This window comes from Leopardus geoffroyi, chromosome A1 (genome assembly GCF_018350155.1).
Source record: "Leopardus geoffroyi isolate Oge1 chromosome A1, O.geoffroyi_Oge1_pat1.0, whole genome shotgun sequence".
NCBI lineage: Eukaryota > Metazoa > Chordata > Mammalia > Carnivora > Felidae > Leopardus > Leopardus geoffroyi.
Genome location: NC_059326.1, coordinates 36,038,767 through 36,061,559, shown reverse-complemented (window position 1 = coordinate 36,061,559; position 22,793 = coordinate 36,038,767). Strand labels below are relative to the sequence as shown.

Genomic DNA, 22,793 nt, shown 5'->3' with positions numbered 1-22,793 from the left:
TATATGTGTTACGGGTTATTCCGTATTATAACTATAAAGTATTACATGTGAGTGATGTAGACGTGTAATATTACTTAAGCTTTTAAAGATTATGTACATCTTCACACTGCTATAGTTTATTCATTATAAAATAATTATGTTACAGAACATTTAGAAAGGGATGAAAGAAAGAAAGCACCACCCTACACTCTACTACCCTACTTGAAATGAGTGGTAGGGTTTGGCTGTTTTCCCTTTTATCTGTTCAAAATTTACATATGCAATATAACTTCTTATCATTTTCGTAGATGTATTCTCTGCTACTAAACAGTTTTTGTAATATCTTCACTGATCATATACTATTACTTGTGGCTATTGTATCACAACTGTTAGGCATATTTAGAAATCTATTGATTGGAACTGTGTTAATTAGAAAAGACCTTACAATGGAGGTAGCTTCATCTTGCTGACCCCGTGCGAACTTTGTTTCTTTGCTCCAGTGTCATTTCCTTTGAGAAATGCCTTCTAGGACTTTCCAGATTAGGACAGTTCCCTTTGCAACTCAATCCCACAGAGCTGTTTTTAATGCATTGCACTGGTTTGGGATTCTCATAAAATTATTATTCGTGTGTTTAACCTCTTATTAGGCTATAATCTTTCCATGGGTAGAATTAGGTGTGCCTTCTCCCCACTGTATTCCTTTCACAGAGGCCAGTGTCTGATGCTCACCATTGCTTAATAAATTTGTTGGATGGGTTAGTGAATGATTACACAGAGAGGAGAAAAAGTGTGAGTAAAGGTAGATAGTGCTGGATGGAAATATGTAGACTTAAGAGCTGAAGAGTAGCAATGGTGGTACTTCATTTTCCATGGGGATTGCAGGAAAGAAATGGGTAATGTCCCTGGAGGATGAATCTGGAGAGAATTGTGTCCATATTATGGAGGTCTTTGTATGTAAAATTCAGGCATTTACATTTAGTTCTGTCTCACATATATATTTATAATTTAAAATATTAAATACAGTAAATTCTGTCACAAACATTGAAATGGATTGAATAGAGATGTAATGTCATATGATCTCTGCTTTAGTATGACAGCTCAGTAGTGGGCAGCTCTGTGTTGTAGTAGTTAAAGTCCACAGGCTGGGATACCATCAGGAGACTGCTCTAATTACCCAGGGAATTGGTGAGGTCCTGAATCTAGGTTCCTTCCATGAGAGGACAATAAATATGAGACATGTTTGTGAAAGTACTCAGCCAGGTTTAGATGACCATTAGCTGGTGGCCTTTGGAAAGAACTGCACAACATTGTCTGATTTAGGGTTAGTAGCATGAATTAAGCTGGTGTTTATAGATTTTAGGCTGAAGATAAATAGCTTTTATTTTTATCCAGTTGACTTGAGATACTGTTATGGATCTTCATTATAGATTATATCATAGATTGGCAGAGCTTTTCTGTTTAAGTCTTTGCAATAAATATTTTATTCTCTCTGGGCCATATGGTCTTTGTTATAGCTACTAAGTTGCACTGTTAACAGTGCAAAAGCAGCCTCATACTCTATGTAAACTAATGGTCATAGCTCTGTTCCAGTAATATTTTGTTTACAAAAATGGGTGGCAGACCAGATTTGGCCCACGGGGCTATAGTTTGTTGACCCCTGCATTATATTATTGGGGTTTATTTCATATCATTAAATTATAGTAGATCCCTATGTGGATTATGTGATTGCCTTTTATAATGATCACTAGTTGGAAGCAGGACTGGAGATAAGGGTTGTTGTATTTACTTAAGTTTGGCAATTCACCTCCTAGACATTTGTAACTAACTGTCAAGTAAGATAGAAAAAGGGTATAGTAGGAACTACTTGAAGTTGGATTGTAAAATCTAGGTTAGGTGGTGGGAGAAATTAAAGTAGAGGGAGTTTCAAAGGGATACTAGTTAGAAGTACAAAGACTAAAGATCTTATGAATTTTAAGAGCAAGCTTCTTGGACATGAGAACAGTGGGAAAATGTGGACTTTTTAAGTGCTATATCTTAAAATAAAGGCCTTTCAGGAATAGGTCTAATTTTAGAGAGTCAAGTAGTTGTGCAGCTGAAATGCTGGAATAAGATCATGGAAATAGAAGCAAGATGATGATGTAGAAATTAACAATAAAAGGCTTCATTTTTGGGATCAGAATGCCAGAATGGAATTCTTTCTCTGACTCTTTTGGAATTTGGATGAATTTGCAATCTTTTTCAGATTAATTTTCTCACCTGGAAAAAGGTTAATAGCTACTCACAGGATCATTAAGAAACCATGTCTACTGAATGCCTAGCATGGTACTTCATAAAGGCAACTATTATTGTTGGTTTGCAGGCTGGCCCCCTGTTCATAGAGGGCGAGGAGAGACTACAGAAAGAGGCAGATCATTGCAGACTGGTAGGTGGCAGGTTTAAAAGGCAAGGGAACTTACTTACAAGGCTTGTTTTGGGCAGTTGCAAGATGAGTAGTTGTCTGCACCTACCCATCAAATCTTAAAAGTTTATATAGAGGCTTTAACTGGGTTCAGACAAATATACATCCAGATGGTTTCAACATCACCCTACTCTCTGAAGGCTATGTTCTTGGAACAGCGCCCACTGTGGGAACGGTAGTCAAAGCATACGTTCCAAGGACAGCAGGTAAGTAGTCCTCAGTTGGTTGGGTCAAGCTGGAGGATCAACCAGTGATTGTGTCCTCTTGATAACCATCTCCAACAATTATACTAATTTTATTTGTATTGCGTATGGCAAAGAAGAGTAGCTGTTAAACTCTTAGGAATGGGGCATTTGGGCTACATATTCTCTTAAGTTCCCTTCCATAGCTAGGATTCCTTTTGTAATGATATTTAAGTTTTTTTCAGTGGTGTTAATTTGTCTGAATTCACATTTTTAAGACCGAGTATTCATTGCCACTTTTTTGAATAATAATGACCTAATGAGATTTAATACAAAACAGTTGTTAGAAAGATGTAAAATGTTCCCTTCCCTCCTGGTGGTCTTCAAATTAGATCATAAGTTTAGATTATATCTGGCTATATTACATTAAAATTACTGCTTCCATTCATGAAATGGTACAGTCACTGGGGTCAATGGTTGTCATTGCTTTATATCAAAATAGTGAAGTGTTAAGAGAGTCAGGCAGTGAGCCATGCAGAGTTAAAGTTAGAGGGGATTGCTGGTTTTGCTAATGACATTTTCTTAACTTTTTTTTTGAAAACTATTGAAGACGAGCATATGACTCTTTATACTAATTGTAATGCATTACTGTACCCCATAATCTATGAGAGTGTTCACCTCTGCACTCTGCCTATCCAGCTGTTGTCTTGAACAATTATCAGCGAGTTATTATTCCGGTATGAGCTGTGTCATGCTCGAAAGTGGGATAAAAAAAATGTTAATGAGCATGCATGAATGTTGGCTGATGAAGGTTAAGTGGTTGCAGATATGCTCTCTGCTTTCTTCCTGGTGAATGTTCGGATGGAGGCAATGGGTTCTGATGAGGGATTACAAACAAATGGTGTTGATTGACAGTTCTTGATTTAACATTAACATGGTATCTAAAGGCAAATTCTGTGTTTCCGCTGAATAATAGACACAGTGTTGTTGACCTCTGGTGCAGCTCTGTACTTCATCATCAGTTTTATTTTACAATTTTCTTTTTCTTTCTGTTGTACCAGATTTTCAAATTCTCTCATTTTGTGTTACACATTATTTTAAAGTTGTGCCTGTTGATGGTGGTATAGTTTGAAAGAAAACACATGTCTATTATGTACTTATGTTTTTAGAATAATAGCTTTGCAATTTTAAGTATGATTGAATTAAAATATTATACACAATAGCTATTCAAGCTGACAAGCCTGGTCCAGTTCTCATCAGCAACATGTTCTTTGTCTTGGTGTCTTGTTTGCGTGTATTTTTAAATGATGACCCAAGTGCTTTTTCAGCATTTGTTGTTTGTATGCTAATTAAAATCAGCTGCATCTATATTCATTAGGAATTTTTGGAGTTGATTTTTGTGAACATTGCATTTCCCATGGTATATATTGAACATGAACTTCAAATGCATTTTTGTTGTTGTTGTTGTTGTTGTTAATAAATGACAATGCAATGCAATGCCTTGGTGGGTCACTCAGTTGAAAACCTGACTCTTGATTTTGGCTCATGTCATGATCTCAGGGTGGTGGGATTGAGCCCCATGTCAGGCTCCATATTGAGTGCAGAGCCTGTTTAAGATTATCTTTCTTCCTCTGTCCCTCTCCCCTGCTCATGTGCTCGCTCGCTGTATCTCAAATTAAAAAAAAAAGGGGGGGATGACAATGCAAGGAACAATGTTAAGCAGTCTTGATGAGGCTTTTTTTCCTTATCATTATATCATTTTACTCATTATTAATAATCCAGAGTTCGATGTTCCAACTGGCACTTCTGCTTTGTAAAGTATAAAATGTTATACACATGTTTGTTTTTAACCTATTTTAGCTGAGAGGATAATACAGAGGGATCATAGTGCTTTGCGTCTTATAATGGAAATAGAAAAAGTGGGAATGTTCATTAGGTAAACACAGAATTGTAAAGTCAGTATGATCTGTAGTGATGATTTATCATTTAATAGATGAAAAATGCGATGGCTAAACAACGACCTAAAACCGTTGCCAGTAGAACCATCATTGGTCGTGTTTGGATATTTTCTATATGTGTCCTATGGAGATGGCACCCTGTAATTCAATGCCTATTTAGGAGATTTTAATCATAAGCTAGGGTGTTCTCTATTTTTTATATAAGCGTATTTTTAATATGTGAGGCTTGCTTTGTAAAATTGAATTTATAGGATTTTTTCCTGGTAACACTAATGCATAATAATTATACAAAATACTGATGCATTAACTCTGAATTCTGAAGGAAATAAGACATGGGTATCTACCTGTGCCTCTTGGCACTGGCTCCCACATCTGTTCTGTAGATCGATATTCCTCCGCAGAAGAGGGCCTTCTTATCTCCCAGCCCAGCAGCTTTGTGCTTGCAGACTGTTTCTCCTTGGAGCTGCGTAATCCCTATTGTATTAAGTGCTTAAGACTTAGTGCTCGTGTGGCTTTTTTTTTTTTTCTGTCAGCAAGTGAAATTGGATATACAAATCATACTCCCTCAAGGCTAGCTACTTTGTAATACTCTGCCTACGATTGCGGTTATCTGCCATCAATCAGCCAGCAAAGGCTCTGGTTTTGGTTATTGAATCAGTCATGGCAAATCACGCAGCCCAGTCAACCAGCCAGTCAGCCAAACAACAAATACCGGATGCCCCTCCTATGAGAGGTCCTATCCTAGCCCCTGGGATGCACTGCTGAGCAAGACAAATAAAATTCTTGCCTTCTGGTAGTGCATTTTCAAATAGAGATGATAGAAAATAAATAAGTAGACAAAGAAAAACAACCACAGTTTTTGTATGTCCTGTGTTAAGTGATGAACAAGTTATGGTGATAAGTGCTAGACTGAAGAGGGAGGTCACAGAAGGCCTCTGAGGTCCATATCACATTTAATTGGAGACCTGAAGGAGAATTAGGAATTTGCCAGAGGAATTAAGGCACAAGTTCTACAGGTGTGGGAAACAGTATGTTCAAAATCCCTTAGTTTGGGAAGAATCTAGAATCCTTCAGAAGCTGGAGCGTATCATGTGAGGACCAGAATGACAGGAGATGGGGTTTGAGGCCTGCATTGTTTGGAAAAGCTTCCAGCAAACATTTGAGTGTTTTTGAAGGGTGAATATTGTTTTGGAAAGCAGGAAGGAAAGGAGAAGGCTAATCCTACAGAAGGAATGGTCGCCTCAGTGGAAGATTTGGCACACTCTTGTACTGTCTGCTGGCCGTGGGCTAAGACTGTAGAAGGCCTTGCTGGCCTGCCAGATGTGGGGTGAGTGGTGTTACAAGGCCAGGAAGTGGCCTGCTATGATCCTAGAATGACTGATGCTAAGGACAAGTTCTTTCTAGATGCTTTGCCTCTCTCCTTTGTAAAAGGAGGTGTAGAGGACTATAGCCCGCCCCCCCCCTTTTTTTTCCTAACACAAAAAAGTTGTTGGAAGCAAGTTAGTGTTAAATGCAGTGGCTTTGACTTAACTATGCATTGACAAATAATAAAGATGTATTTTATTTATTTATTTATTCACTCATTTAAAATAGGCCCCATGCCCAATGTGGCACTTGAGCTCACCACCCTGAGATCAAGAGTTGCATGCTTTACTGACTGAGCCAGCCAGGCGCCCCAAATACGTATTTAAATAAACTTTCAAAATCCCATTGCATACAAGGCATGGATGACAGTAGAAATCAAATGTCTCAACTCCCCTCTTTAAATTCCATAATTGCAATTCTGCTTCCCTGTGAGGATCCCTTTGCCTTGTATCTCAGAGATGCCCTATGAGTTCGTGTGTGATGGCAGTCTTGAAATAAACCCTCCTTGTTCTTCAACTGCCTTGTGCCGAATGAGACTGGAAAAGCCAGAAGCTCTTCCCTTTTGGATTTGTAGGTTGTTACCAAGATTTTTTTGTACATTCTCAGAAAACTTATTCAAAACAGTGTTTTACTTCTTTGTGTATATGTATGTAAATTAATGTATTTACGTATAGAAAGTGACTCTTCAGAGAGAGGAAAGAGAAGCATTCTAATCCCGCCTCCTATTCATCTTTCAAGGCCCACACCTAAAACCACTTATTCCATGAAGATTTTCCTGATAAGTCTAGCTGAATTTTTTTTTGTTTGTTTGTTTCTTTGAGCTTCCATGTATCTTTTCCCTCGATTGGACTCGTTTCTTTTAGTCGTTCAAAAATCTGCTTTTTCTTCTGATGGGTTATCTTTCAAAAGATGTCTGACTCCTTTAAAATGTTTCACTTAAAAAAGTGTTTCACTTTCTATAAATGATTATGTTATTGTCTATTTTTCATCTTTGCACATATTATTGCTCTAATTTTAATGGACGTTCTTGAAGGTCCAGCATTATGTTTTACTTTTCTCTGCCTTGGAAATCTCACTGCCTTATGAGCAAGTGAATGAATGAAATGAGTGAATGAATGAATGAAACAGCTTAAAATTGTCTTCGTAGTGACCAAGGAGTCCTTGGGGACACTCTGGTATTGACAATTATTGCAATTCTAGTTGTTTCATTGCTGGACTAGCGTTTTCATTGCTCTGGGTGTCCTTCCAAAAGTGGAGTTTGGTACAGTGAGAATAGAATAGATGAGAATCCAGAATCTGGTTTTAGTCTTGAATCTGTCACTTAGGTAGTAGTTCTTTGGCTTTGGGAAGGGCAGTTTTCCAGGCCTCAGTTACATATCTATAAAATGAGAGTTGATTTTAGTTGTTGGTGTTTACATAAACAGTTATATATGTATATTTATATTTTATGTGAAGCCTTTTAGAAGGCTACCAACAGTAGCTTTTGTTACCTGTAACTGTTGTTACCAGTAGTTTTCTTTGGAGGAATATTTACAATAAGATGTAATAAGGTAAAGGAAACTTTGGTTTATTATTTGAATTGTTGTACAGTGATTTTTAGCAATTTATTTTTCCTAGAAAACATTTCCAGAATCATAGGACAATTTGCAGGACTAGTGTGCTAAGTTTTTGTTGTTGTTGTTGTTGTTTTTAACTACATATTTTACACGTTTAACTGGGAAGTAAAAAGGAGACTTTGCTTTAGCCAATGTAAATGAATCTCAAAAATTGTAACAAGATATGTGAGTCATTTATTTGATTTTTAAACAGTCACTGCTTAGAAATGACCTTAGCTTTCCAAAGTGAAAGAAATTTTCGTCAAGTATATTACATACACAGGCTTCCATTAATTCAGTAAACTGCTTTCAGAAAGCAGAGCATTCGATAGTTAATTATTCCAAATGGTGCCGGTGATCAAAAGGGACACCCATTTGTAATGAAAGGAATCTGTGTAATGGTTGTCCTGAAGAATGTTTGCTCAAGTGTGAGGGTAGAAGTAATTGATATAGTGCAAGTTGCATACATCTTCCTCAGGCTTAGAAGGAGCAGCCTGCGAAAAGGGGAGAAAGCATTGTGAGTATACAAGTAACCAAGTAAAGAGGACTAAGTATGGGGATAAGAGTTTAAATTTTAAATCGTTGGATGTCAAGTATGATATAACTTCATAGAAATGCATGTTTTAATATGTTCCTTTTTGGGCATTTGTATGTGTTTGTAGTGAGAAAAGTGTTTGCAGTCCTCACTGACTTCTTAGAATTTGGAATGTAATACTTGCTGCTAGTATATTTTTTCCTACTGGAATTGCAGGGAAATTTATATCCAATGTGAATTTCTCTATTATTTGCAAAGTCTAGTGTAATGTAGCATTTACTTCTGAAAATGACACGTACACCGACTCTTCAGCAGTGGCATGTCTCCTGTTGACCTCTTCACAGAGCAAGATAGTCTTGTAGGTAGGCGCGCTTGCTGCCTAAACATGTTGTGCATCACTCTTGCTTTCCAGAACTAGCTGCACATTGGTTGAAGGCCATTCTTCCTTTGGCGGCCCAGACAGGGAGCTGGGCACAAATGCCCTCTGTTCTTAGATTTCCAAACCCTCTTCTGTCTTCTTTTATCCCAGACCCTTCTCCCACAGCCCTTTTCTATCTGTGGGAGGAAGAAGGGAGCACACCCTCTGTGGTTGGGTGTAAATTCTGATCTTACCTCCTCTGATCTTCTGCAAGTTTTCTTTTGGTCCAAGACCTTCTTTTTGTCTTCCTTGTGTCCGTCCTTACCTTCTATTCTGCATCTTCCCTTTGCACGGTGGAATCCTGTCCAGTTAAAGGAAAATGTTGTGGGCTCATTTCAGCACATTCTCCCTGTAAGTACCCAGCTCTCGAATTGAACCACATAGCTTTCAAGACTATTGTCCCAGTGTAGATATTAACAGAAACTTCATTTTACGCTCAGTGTTGAGGAATGACCTCTTACTCTGAGCGTTATCTTTCTGCTAGAGGAAGCAAATGCCATTGATCCTGAAATGGCAAGGCTATGGGAAAAATCTCCAGATAGAAAAAAAAAAAAAAAAAAAAAAATTAATCATCAGCATCTCCAATTGTTACCAGGCTGTACTTTCTCTGCAGGGTGGAATGAATCTTAGTCATTCTGCCTTTAATTCCATTCAGTTCTCGTGTCGTCACATTTGTAGTTTCTACTGATAGGCCGGATAGGCTCTGAATGACCAGGATCATCAAGTTTCTGGAGTGTAAAAAGCACAAACATGGAAATCTAGAGTCCTGATGTCCATTTGACAGACTCTTAGCTACTCTCTGCTTTAGTTTTCTTACTGTAAAATAAAATTTTTATTAGGTGATGTTTTACTATTCATTTTAATGGGGGAGAAAGGATTTGAAGTTTTGAGAATTTCAAGTAATCATTTGAAATATGGATTCCATGTTTTTTGGGTAAAAAATAAGTAACATAATAAGAATATTGTTATGATTTATGAAAACATTTTAAAGATTAGGAATTTTGACATGCACCAGAGTCCCCAATTAATGGGTGTTTCTAGATGTCAAAAATGTTCTGTTTAGTATTTCATTTCCAGTTCTGCATTGGCTTATTGGTATATGTCTTTTGAACAGTAAATTTTACTGTCTGACATTTTCATGAAGCATTTAAACCAGAGATAGTTTTTAATTAGTAAGATAGGGTAGTTTACAGTAAGGGATATTTCGTTTCCAGTAAGGATTGTTCTCTACCATGGTGTTAATGCTTCTCTGCTCAAGTGTCAGGTGGCTCAACATAATGTGAAGTAATTGAGTTTAAAGTGAGATTTTCTAATAAGATTTAAACTACTGCACTCCCATTAATGAAAAGTTTCTTCCCATTCCCTTTCACAGAATGGTTCTCTTAAGTACTTTCTTCTTTTTCATAGCGCATTTGGTTAGTGTGCTAAAGATAAGATGTTTTTGCGAGGGAGGCTGGAAGATACTGGAAAATGATGGTTTTATAAGAAAAACCTGTAACTTTTAAATATGAACATTAAGAAGGAGGTGGAAATGTTGCTTATCTTAAATTCTTAGAAGTATTTATGGGAGTTTGGGGGATTGTGAAACATCAGGGGATTTCTGAATCCTGTCTTGGTTCAGGCCCTCCTTTTTCCTTGGTAAGATATATGTACAGGGATCCACAACAAAGGAAGATAAAGCACCATTTTATTGTTAACATGGCTTTTGTCTGAATATACCAAAGGCCTAAGGCTGTCTCCTTCGCTAGAACTCAGCACGATAGTTTATGTGCCAGCTGCCTATGTGGGGCAAAGACCAAGGAGATGAGAGGATCAGTTTCAGTGCTTGGAAAATGTCAGGCTGTCTTACCTGTGCTGACTCTTCAGTAGGTAAGGAAATAAAAGATGAGAGGGCCGTACTCCATGCTGAACCTTTTAAAGTGGAGGAGCAAGAAGAGGGTGGAAAGAGGAACTAAGATCTTCCTTTCATGTAAAAGACTACCCTTGCTTCCTCACTTGTCATCCCTATTGACAGAAGAGTTGACCTGGGCTGCCATAGTCGCAGAAATTTAAGAGCTGAGCTGCGACATTCAAGGAAATGGAAATGTGATTAGGTTCTCGAAACACAGAATTGCCCAAGAAGTAAACTCCTTGTGCAATTTGGAGAGGTAATTCCGAATGAGATAAGAGAGGAAGGATTCTTCTGTAGCAGCATTGTCTGTGCCGTCAGATAAGCAGTCAAACTAGTGTCCACGTTTGAGGTGTAGTGTGTGGTGAATGAACACATCCCTGTCCTTCAGCAGCTTTTGGGAAAGACCACATGCTTTTTAAATGATCCCAGTTTGATCTGGTTTGAGAATTTGGGGTCACTTAGATTTATGTCTTTTCATTAAAAAAATTACCTAATACCTACATTCATTTCTAAATCAAAAAGAGGTCAAACTAACATTATTAAAAAAGCAAGTGGTTTGGAGCGCATGGGTGGCTCAGTTGGTTAAGTGTCAGACTTTGGCTCAGGTCATGATCTTGTGGTTCATGAGTTCGAGCCCCGCATCAGGCTCTGTGCTGACAGCTCGAAGCCTGCTGCTTCAGATTCTGTGTCTCCCTCTCTCTCTGCCCCCGCCCCCCCACCTTGCACTCTGTCTCTCAAAAATAAATAAACATTAAAAAAAAAAAAAGTAGTTTGAAATCCAGCCTTGTATTTTTGTTTCTATTTTTTTCATGGTTAATTTACGTAACATAAAATTTTATCAATTAAACCACATTTAAGCCTACAGGCCTATGGTATTAAGTACACTCATATTTTTGCACAACCATCACCACCGTCCATCTCCAGAACTTTTTCACCTTTCTTGCTGACACTCTGTACCCATTAAACACCAACTCCCCATTCCTTTCTTGCCCATATAAAGATCTTTTTTTTTTTTTTTAAAGCATTTCCCTAATCCTAGTATACATGAACCTGCTACTTCTCCCTTAACCACTTCCCAATGGTTGAAAGGTACATGTGGGGCATTTGGGTTGCATGTGGGAAAGGTGGTACCTGGAAAAGAGGTCTGAACATGAGCCAAGAAGTTTGTATGACTATGTAGGATCTACATAGTATGAGATCTAGCTTGAAGGGATGATAATCTAGATAAGTATCAAACGCCCAGGTTAAAACAAAAACAAAAATATCCTACGTTCAGGTGGTTGTGGGATAGAAAAGAGCCCAAGCTAGTTGATTCTATAAAATAAGCTAGTCAAAGAATGGAGTTATAATTAGGTAGACCATTTAGATCCCAGGATGATCTGGAATAGTAGCTGGGAGCATCTTTGATCTCCCAGGACTAAAGATTTAATAACTAAGAAATTGGGGAAATGACTTGAATTTTCAACTGAACTATCAGAGATGGGAGCATGAAATTGGAAGGACAAGAGAACTACTTATCAGAAAGACCATATAATAAATGTTGAGTTGAACAAATAACTAGTATTCTACTTCCTCCTCTTTTACACACGTACACATACTCACACATACATTATTTTTTGACCGGAGATGATGTGTATAACTCCTTTCCTAGGGCAATGCTAATAAGCCCATAAGTGGCAACAAGTCCGTGGTTCTTATGGCAGGAGAGGGGTAGCAACTTTAGTTTTCTAATACTAAAACAAAATGTTAATTGGAAATAGACATTGACACTCCACATTCTGGTTAGTTTGTTGCAAAAATACAAGATCCTGAGGAATACAGGCATGCTGTCATTGAGTCTAATTAAGATCATTATAAAATTCTGCTTCTTAAGCCTGAAATTCTCTCTCATTACGTTGGAATAATGGTTGTTTTTATGTCTGATCACATTTCTTCTCTCAAGGTGTAGATAATCACTCTGGCCATTTTGATGAAATTCTGTCTTTGTTTTCCTCACCCTCTGATACACCAGGGATGGTCTGCTCACTGTGTAGTATGGCATTCCTTCTTATCTGTTAGTTAATACAATTTATTGTTACCTTTTCTATTCCCAAGTTGCTTAGCACTGTGTGTACAAATACTAATAAGTTGGCTTATTAAGTCTTTCCATTCTACAGCATGCTAGATATCCTGAATTACCTGTGTCCTCATTTGGATTTAATCCTCCTTTTAAATTAGGAATGTACACTAAGTTCTCATTCTTTTTATAATAAGTTTTTTCCCCCTTTGGTACATTCTCTTGTGTATGCATTAGCATGCCATGCATTAACTTTTAGAGTCTTTGCTCTGTAATTTCTTTTAGCAGGGATATATTTTTACATGGTAACATTAGCTGAGGATATATGGGACTAGGTTGCACTGGGAAAAACAGTAGTTAGTAGAAAAATTATATTTTATGAGTACATGTATTATTCTATGACTGAGAAACCACAACATGTAAGAATTCCAAGGGTGCGGGTACTTACAGTGGGGAGACTTTGAGGATACATAATAAAAAAACCTTTATGATGTTTCTATGAATTGTGATGAACCAATAAAGATCCTGTGACACTAGGCCTCCATGTTTTTTGGGCTGAATTTTTAACCGTTTCCTGATTCCTTTAGTTTCCCCTCTGACACCTTTCGTCCGTTTAATCAAAGCTCATGTCAGTTTGAAATTAAATTATAACAGTTAGCACCAAGATACGCATGACAAATAGACCTGACTGACTGGGTTATTTTTCTCCCCAGCGTACAGCTTATTAAAACATTTTGTTGAATATATGAATTTGAAGGATATTGATATTTTCTTTGGTCTGAGCTCCTGTTTTTCTGTTATCTCAGTCTTAGTTATGAGGGAGTGTTCACACACAAGGGGACCTCAAGAACATGATTTTTTTAGTTTGTGGTGCTAATACTTTTGAAATGAGCAAAATCGCTAAGTTCTGTGATTGCAAAAAGGTCTTTAGAGATGCAGCAGTTTTTATAATCTGTCTTGATCGGTTTGTTATTCCATATGGGAATAAAAAGGGAGGAAACGTATTTTTTGTTCAACTCTGTTGACTTGGTTTTGAAGTATGTTTCAAGTTTTTTATAGGCCGTAATCCCAGGACTTGAATGATTCTTCTGTACATGTAGTAATGGTTAAAAAAATAAAACATTAAAAAAAATTAGATACAGCTCTAATTGAGGATTTGTGAAATAGTGAAATCCGTCTCCCTGTTTGTGTAAGACTTGAGTTATACAGAAAAGTCTTTCAAGACTATTTGTTTTGTGACATTGGTTACTAAAATAGAATGTCGGGTAAAAAGAAATATGCATTTGTTTGCTACACTTTTGATGATTGCTGTAGTTGAAATAATCTATTCCTCAGTATTTTAGTTAGTGCATTAGCCGCTTTTCTTCTTCTTCTTCTTTGCCTGAAATTGCCAAGCACACATCTCTTTGCTAGTAAAATACTCTGATTAGTTATGGCAGTCATATATTAATATTTGAATAGAAAGATAGCCTGTTTCTCTGTTTATTTTCTGTGTAGTTAGGTACATAGTCATTTATTTATGTGCCTAGAAATACTAAAACCGGGTTTGACAGATCAGATATGACTAAAGCTATTTATACTATTATGGTTTTCAATACCAAAGCATTTACTTTGACATTTTGCCAAGGGGGTATTGCCAACTTAAAAAATAATTCATTCCAAGTTTTCACTTTTCTTCTATATATTCCATATCTTCTGCCTTCAAGCTGCCTAAATCGTCTTTGAAATAATATTCTCCTATCACAGATACTAGTAGTGGTAACTCTTAGAAATCTATTTTCCTTTCCCAGCTATTAGATTATCCTCAAATTCTGACACTTGAGGTTTTCAGGTCCAGTCTATTCACAATATATTGCTGGGTAACTGAATCGTATTCGGTTAGCTACCATTTGAAGCAGTGATGGGTGAATTCTTAATTTTTCCTTTTAGGAACTATGTATAATTTTCCATAGTGTTAAATCTTGCTCATTGTACTCAGGAAACCAAGCATTTCTCTTTGCTCCCCAGGTCCATTCACCTTCCCACTTTCTCTCCCAGTGAACATGGACAGCGAGGAAAAATTCTATCCAGTGTCAATAAAACCTTAGAGAGTTATCTTTCTCTTACGTGCTGGGTTGTAGACTACTTTCCTCATGGGGATTCCCTGCCTCGGAGGCTGCTCTTAGCCTGTGGTGTGGTGGTCAGTGCCATTGTCCGAGAGCTGGCCACCACCTAGCCCTTTGTGTGACCATGGGCAGGTAACTCATAAACTCTGTGCTCAGGTTTCCTCATTAGTAGAATGAGGTAGTTAAACTTCATATTCAAGGACTGTTCTTCCAAAATCTGGAGCTTATAAAATCTTGATACTTTCTATTAGCCCATTAGAACCTTGGCAGTTAGAAAGTAAGAAGAAAAACAATTGCAATTAATGCAAATAATCTTGACTTTATAGATGTCTTCTGGCCCCCGCCTTTTACCCTGTATGAATTCAGACTGTGCTAGGCCTCAGTTGTCATTTCCTAAGTACATGATATATGCGTGCTTTTTTTTTCTATAGTTGACTTGATTTTATTGGCTTCTCTGAATGTCACAAAGAATGCATATTTAATCTGGTACATGTCCTTTTATCCACTCAAGGCTAGTGTAATCTAACGAACAAAGGTAATTTACTGTGAACATCTAACGTGTACAATTTACTAGCATTTGTGCTAAATGAATACCAGGAAAAAATTGAAACGTGTAGTATTTTACAAACATTGTGACATGAGATACATTCCAGGAAGCACCAATAAAAAAAGAATAAACAATTACTAGTAGCATTCATTGACTTAGAATACTCCATTATGGAACGAGAAGCCTGTGGTGTTGCCTTTTGTGTGGTATTACTTTAGTGGAGACTAGCTGCTTACATACCGATAACTGAATATTCAAGAAATTCTGCAGTGAGAAAACAATGTATGAGAGAATATGTGAATCTCATTCCTGAAAAAAAGATCCCATTTTAATCAATCTGATTAGAACATAATGCAAAATGAACTAGAATAAACTGTATAACCATGTACCATGGAATTAGGATTTTTAATGGAAAATTTAGTATGAAAGCAAAGATCCTGAAAGGAAATTTCTTTATAAAATTTTGCTGCTATTTTTGAAACTTTGAAAATAGAAAAAGAATAAAGAGAAAAATGTAATTAAAAAAACACTTTTTCAGTTCATGGCTCTTGGCAACATAGAAAGTTTTGTCATCTTTGACTTCATTCTGACATAAAACACTCATAAAATGCAGCATATGCTGTGTTAGTGATCAGAACCATTTTTGAACAGTATTAATCTTCTGTTGGAAAAATGCTGCCTTACACAACCTCTCTAGGAAATAAGATTAAACACAGACCTCTAATGGAAAAAAGCTAGATCACAAGTACAGATGGCCCTAATAGTTGGACTTTGTTTCAGAGTTTTGTCTTACACTTGAGAAAATCTAGTGTTTTAGTGAAAGTGTTTTTTAGAATAGCCTTAGAAGAGGAGCTCTACCAGTGGATGGGAGGAGCCCAAAAAGTGTTCTCCTATTGGCTCGTGAGCTGTGGTTAGGCACTCTGATTCTTGTCCCTTACCTCCTTGTCACTGCGGAGGCTGAGAGAGGTGATTATCATCCTATTGCCTTCTCACGGCCCGTCTTAGAGGTCTAGTGTGTCCCCAGGTCTTAGATGAGGGATGTAAAGCCACGCTGAGGTTCGGTGGTGGGAGCTGGGGATGCAGGACCTGGTGGCAGATGCCAAGCCCAAGCTCCCCTGCAGGTCTCTGCACTGTGTCGTGGCTTGTGTCTCACAGAAATGACGTGAGCAGAGGTAAATGAAATAGGACCTTGTGTATGAATTTCATTTCCACTAGACATCATCCTTTGTTCTTATTCCTCTTGAATGCATCTTTATCATTGTTGCCAACATTTAGATCCTGCTTCATCAGGACCTTTGTATAAGCCTCTTCACTGCTATCACACTGATTTGAGGCAGTCTATTAGCTGGCTTCATTGTATTTGTTCAACCTTACCTAAAAACTTTTTTTTTTTCGTGGTTAAGATTTTATCCAAATCAATCTATTTGGCTCATGGAGTGATTATCTGATTTCTACTGTTGTTTTTTTGATCCTTTTGTTCTTTTCAGAAAGCTTTACTGCTTCATATCCTTTGGTCTGTATTCTGCTTACTATTTCAGTTGCATCTTTTCCCAATCGTCCTTTGGCTATATAGTAATAGAGAAGAGAGGAGAAAACCATAATTTCATTGCATTATGGGAATGCTGATACGTTAAACTCAGTAAGAGTCTAATTTGTCATTTTTATGGAAAGGCAGAATTAGTTAAAATTATTTCAGCCTCTGATTTGGAGGTTGAAGTGGTCAAGCTTACTTGGTTATCTCCCCCTCCCCCACTTTGTTATTTTAATGTGACACCTAACATATTTTGAAACTAGAGGAAGGAATATTGGAGAGGAAGTCTTGTGATCACTGTCTTCAGATCTGCTGCTTGAAGTTACTTGCCCTAAGTATTCTTTTTCTCACTGTGATTATGGTGATAGCTGTAGTATGAGTACTGATGAGAATTATGCGAGGGAGTGTAACAGAAAGTGTTCAGGGCAATGCCTAGTAGATGGTCAGAACATGCTTAAAATTATTAGTTTCTTTAACTTTTTTTCTTTAAATAGGCTAGAAAATTTTTCAGAATGTCAAAGGAAATTGGTGTTGAGAAATGAACTGATTAAAAAAAAATGCTGGATTTTTTTTTTTTTTTCCTGATGAAGATAAAAAAAATGTACATTTTCTAACAAGTAGAGGATTGCCATTTGGTCAGGTTATGGAAAGGAAGTCTACTAACATAATTTTTATTAGGCTTCATCTGAAAATTGTAAACCTTTTGTCTCACTTTGTTAACTACTAGGAGTAAGGTGACAAATGTGTCATTTTTGGTGGTAACTGGAAAAATCTATGACAGCGAGTGGACTAACTGGTAGGACTGTGTCCTGTATCTCCATTCCAGGTTTCTCTTTTCCACATCTGTACATACAGCCTCCTCTTGGACATGACTGTGTGGATGTACAAGAGCTTCTCAAGCACAACGTGTTTAAAACTTGAGTATTTAAACATGTTTTTCATTTCTTGATGAATGAGATAAACACCATTATCATCTGCCTGGTTGTCCCGAGTGCCCTTCTCTTTTTCCCTTTTGTGTGCAGGTTCACACATACAAACCTACATCCCACAGATATTTACTGAATACCTGCTATGTATGTTTCAGACCATACTCTTGGTGCTAAGGATATAATGATGAACAAAGTTGCTACATTTTAAAAAAACTTTTTTTTTTTTGGAATTAGGGGAAGAAAGACAAATGGTAAATTGATAGTATGCCAAGAGTAAGTGCTTTGGAGGAGAAAAATAGGTATCATAATGGTGATTGGGAATACTGGGTGGGAGTTGCTATTCCATATAAGGCAGTAAGGGAAAGCAGGATTCTTTTGCTGCCTTGTGGTGGAGAGATTGCAGTCAGTCAAACCAGGAGGTGGGCGATGAGTTGAAGGCAGTTATGAACCAGGTGAGAAAGGATGGTAGGAAAAGCAGTAGCTGGGGAGATGGTAAGGAGTGCTTATCTCAAGGAACATTTTTGAATTAGAGTCAACTGGGAAGTAGCAGAAAACAGGATGACTTCAAGCTGTTCAGCAGTTGCAACAAGAGCATTCCCATTTTTTTGAGATGAGAAGAGAAGGTGTGGAGGGTGTGTGTGTACATGTGACGTTCAAGGTGTCCCTTAGACATCCAAGTAGAGATGTTGAAAGTAGACCCCTGGGTATTCACTCTGGAATTCAGGAGACAGATGTGGGCTGGATTCTCCTTTTGGAAATCATCCCTTCTGTCCATCCCAGTTTCTGCTGCTTCAGGTGAGGGCACCATTTTTTCTCCTTTGGATTTCTGTAACTCCCTCTGTCTTGACCTCCTACCCTCGTACTTTTCCACTCTTTCCATAGCCTGAGTTTTTTTCTAAAATGCAGTTATTTTGATATCTGTCACACACTTAAATCTCAGTGGCTCCTCATTGTCTGGAGGATAAAATCCAGACGTCTTAACCTGGCTTAAAAGGTTTTGCATGATGTGGTCCCTGCTACTTTCTGGTGTCATTTACTTCTACCCAATATTCTCTGTTCTTCTTATTCTCTCTTCTTTCTGTACCCTTCAAGTTCTTGCACCTTTAGATCTCCAAATACTGTCCTTCCCTTATCTGATCCTTCCTCCTCCCACCCCAAAATCTTCTCTCCTACCTAACTCCTTTTCTCCTTCAAGCTTTTGATTAGATATTTATTACATGAAGACTGTCCCTGATAGGTATGGGTTATGGGATTCTTCTTTATTTAGCTTTGGTTTCTAATAAAATGTTACATATATATCCATGCATTGTAATTGGCATTTGCTTTGAATTTACTGCTGTTGGTCTTTATTTATTTTTTTTAAATATAATTTATTGTCAAATTGGTTTCCATACAACACCCAGTGCTCATCCCAAAAAGGGCCCGCCTCCATTTCCATCACCTACTTCCCCCTCCCCCCCCTCCCCCCATCAACCCTTAGCCTATTCTAGGTCCTTAAGAGTCTCTTATGGTTTGCCTCCCTCCCTCTCTGTAACTCTTTTTTTCCCCCCTATTCTGTGAGGCCAGGATGTCTCTATTTTGTCTAACAGTGTATCTGTATTGCCTAGCACAACTCCTATTAATTGGTGCTTAATATCATTTGAATGAAAGTATAAGCAAAATTACTGATGATAAGCATGTATGCAAAATTTAATAGTTTTTATATACCAGCCATAACTAGTTACAAACTATAGTGGGGAAAGGTAGAATTAACCACTCCCTCCACTTCCCATCCCCATACTTAAGAGTATAATTTGGATTTACTTAGGACACCTAATAGTAACAGTGAGTATATAGGTTGCCTAGGAAGATCACTGTGGTAAGTTGAATAATTATAAACACATGTCATGTTGATGACTAGGAATTTTGAAAAATTGTCAACATATCAAATCTCCTTGAATCTATTTATAAATGCCTTGCAAGTGAAATGCAATTCAAATGAATTTTATTTTTGGAACTTTTGAATTACTCTAAAGTTCATGTAGAAAAATAAATGAAGGATAAAAGGAAAGAAAATGTAGAAAGGGAAAAATGATTTGAACATTCAATTGAAAAAGATATATCATGCAGTGCTTAAGACAGAATGATAGTTGACCAGGAATAGTACTTAGAGCAGTGGAACAGAATGAGAAACCCAGAAAAACAAATGTGGGATAAAAGTGTAATATAAAATTGGTTGAAAAAGATGATTATTAATAAAATGATAGAGATAATTAATATTTAGAAAAAATATAAAATTTGATCCCTCAAACTATGTAACAAAACATTTAATAGGCTTTTTTGATAGAAAAATAACATAATGTGCCCTCTTATATGTTTGAAGATTCTTTTAGAAGCTATTTCCCCAGTATTAGTGATTTATTTGTACATATCTAACAAACACTGCTCCATTATTCTTTGTTATCAAGATCCTAATTTTGTATAATTGGCCTTGACCGGAAGAGCTATCCATGAACACAAAGGAGAAGGAAGATGATAGGATGTTACAGATCTTAATTTTGACTATCCTATACCTTGCTGTGAGGACAGGTCATAGATTCGTGTTTAGCATGATGCTTATTCTGTTATTCTTTTACTAAGGAGAGGGAGGCTAGATGCATTTATTGATTTTAAAACACTCAGATAATGTAAGCTAAGTATCAAATTTTGACTGTTTTTATAGATTTGGAAAACAAATAATAAACCATCTACTCTTCTGGTTTAGTATGAGCTATATTTTTAAATAAGCATGGTATATCAGACATAAAATAGCTGTGTGTGTTTGCTTAGCACTCTTTGAGCTAACTTCTTAACTTACCCTAAGTGTAAGTCTGTTTATTTCTGTAATTGTGTCCTGTATACTGTTCATATGAGCTAAGTGTTCTCATTGTTATGCCCAATGGTATTGGTTAAAATAATGCAATCAGTTTTATTTTTAGTTTTTCTGTTAGACCTTCACGTACTTACTCTTAGTTTTTCTAGCAGAAGAACCACCAGTACCTGTCTGAAACAGGCCTTGGGATGTCTATTATTTTTATATCCATGTTCTTTAAAAGATTTGTATCTTTTTTGTATTCTTTGATAATAGTTCACAAACTGTCCTTTTGCTGCTGAATGCCTTACTGACATGGATCTATCCTTGCTTTTACAGAGAGAAGAGAAGAGGAAGATTTGGAAGAGAAGAAAGCTATTAAGAAAAAAATTAAAGAGCTTAAATTTTTAGATTCTAAAATTGCCCAGAACCTTTGTACGTATCAAACTTCAATACTATTACATTAGCAAAACACTGGAGGTGGTTCCTTTAAATTATTTCTTTATGACTTTTTTTCATTTTATGTTATTTTAATATTTTATTATTTGCATAATAACTTCAAAGATAATTCATTTAAGCAAATGATGGGTTAAATTTTTCAAAATATAATGTACTTTAGGAAAAAAGCTAAGGAAAGGATTTAGAATGAAAGTATATGTTATATAGCTAAAAAAAAAAAGGCTATCCTTTGTCTAAGCATATAAATAACAAGGAATTTGGGTGACAACATCATATTTTAAAAAATAGTAGTGGATTATTTCTTTTATACCTCTGAATCCCTATTATTTTTGATACTTGATCACACACAAAAGAGGTTGGAATATTAATGGAAATTAGGATGATGAGAAAAATGAATTCCATTATCCCATCTGAGCAGTTCAAAGCCTTTCCTCAAAAGTAATGACTGGAAATATTTTAGATTTAATTACTGTTACAGGAACTAAATACTTAGCATTGAATTGTCTTTCTGACTGAATTACTATGGGAGAAGAGGGCAAAGAGTTTTGCTTCTAACTCATTTCTAACTGCAACTTAAATGCATCAAAGATAGTTTGCTTGGAACTGAGATAATAGGATATGTATGTTATTTTCTGATGTTATGAGAGGGATGCAATGTGGAGAATCTAGAGGCATGAAAAGTTAACATGGCTTTTAGTCTTCCTTTCAATTATTACTTGCCTCAAGAGAGCTTTTAGCAAGTATTGGAACAAAAATTCTTTGGTGAGAGGATAAAGATCCATGTTATTGATTAAAGAGGGAATTATGTTAGAGGCAGTAAGCGTGAAAGACAGAGTTGACATTCCTTTTGTGAAAGTTTTGCGATCTCCTTTCTTTCCTGCTTACTCTGACAGAGGGCCACCCCTTTTCTGCAGTGTAGGTATGCCAAGATCCACATGGATAGTGTGTAGACGTTAATGCTATTGGCCAAGATATTGCTTTCTGTTTCTGGGGCACAAGCTGATACCTTTGAAGTTAGATGTCATCATGTGACTTGCTTGGGCCAATGATAGTATAAGCGGAGATGAGATAGCTTTTGTGTGGGAGCATTTATTGGTGGTGTGAGAAACTCCAGTGCCCTTTCCCCTGCACCCAGTATGGCAGTCAAAATGGTGTCTATCACCCTGATGAGAAGATCGCAAGTATCAGGGCTCTGTCTTTCTGATGTGTAATGGACATGTAGTCTGAATTAGAGATAATTTACGTGTATGTGTATGTGTGTGCATGATTAGACTACTGAGATTTGGGGGACTGTTACATGATACAGGCATTTCAGGGAATTTTCCCCCTTAAAGGAACATTGTCTGGCTTCAAAGCATTATTAACTTAGATAATGACAAAAAAAATTATATTCTCTGTGATGTGAAAAACATAGATTTTCTTGAAAAGTGTCTATGACCCACATTACAAATTCCTAGTCTAGACTCTAAACAGCCTTGTTAGGGGTCCTGGAGAAGTACCAATTCAAATGGATTTTTTTTTTTTTTTAATTTTAAGGGAAAGAGAGAGAGGGAGTGAGCAGAGGAGGGTCAGAGAGAGAGGGGGAGCGAGAGAATCCCAAGCAGGCTCCGCACAGTGTGGAGCCAGATGCAGTGATTTACCTTAGGAACTGTGAGGTCGTGACCTGAGCTGTAATCAAGTTGGACACTTAACCGACTCTGCCATCCAGGCGCCCCTTACATAGAATTCTTTTTAGATGAGTCAGTCATAATAAGTTAGCTTAAATATCTATCTCAAAGTTGAATAATTGACTTTAGTATTATTTATATATGACAGAACATGTGCTAAATGGGATTTCAAATTTAATTGCATTGGTTAATAATTATTGATTACCTTTCTGTGTTCTAAATTTGGCCCTTTAATCTTAACTACAACCCTATCACATAGGTAGTAGCATTGATGTTGCAGATGGGTAT

The 22,793-nt window shown here is 36.9% G+C and overlaps 1 protein-coding gene across 6 annotated transcripts in view; it reads left to right on the top strand.

Annotated features, from left to right (window-relative positions):
- The window catches only part of DIAPH3 (diaphanous related formin 3), a 510,352-nt gene that overhangs the window by 199,528 nt on the left and 288,031 nt on the right, over window positions 1–22,793 (top strand). For all 6 annotated transcript variants that reach the window (XM_045478449.1, XM_045478422.1, XM_045478414.1 and 3 more), the window contains one exon: window positions 20,719–20,814. In XM_045478449.1, the coding sequence (XP_045334405.1) occupies window positions 20,719–20,814 (96 nt within the window). The remainder of the gene's footprint in view (window positions 1–20,718; window positions 20,815–22,793) is intronic.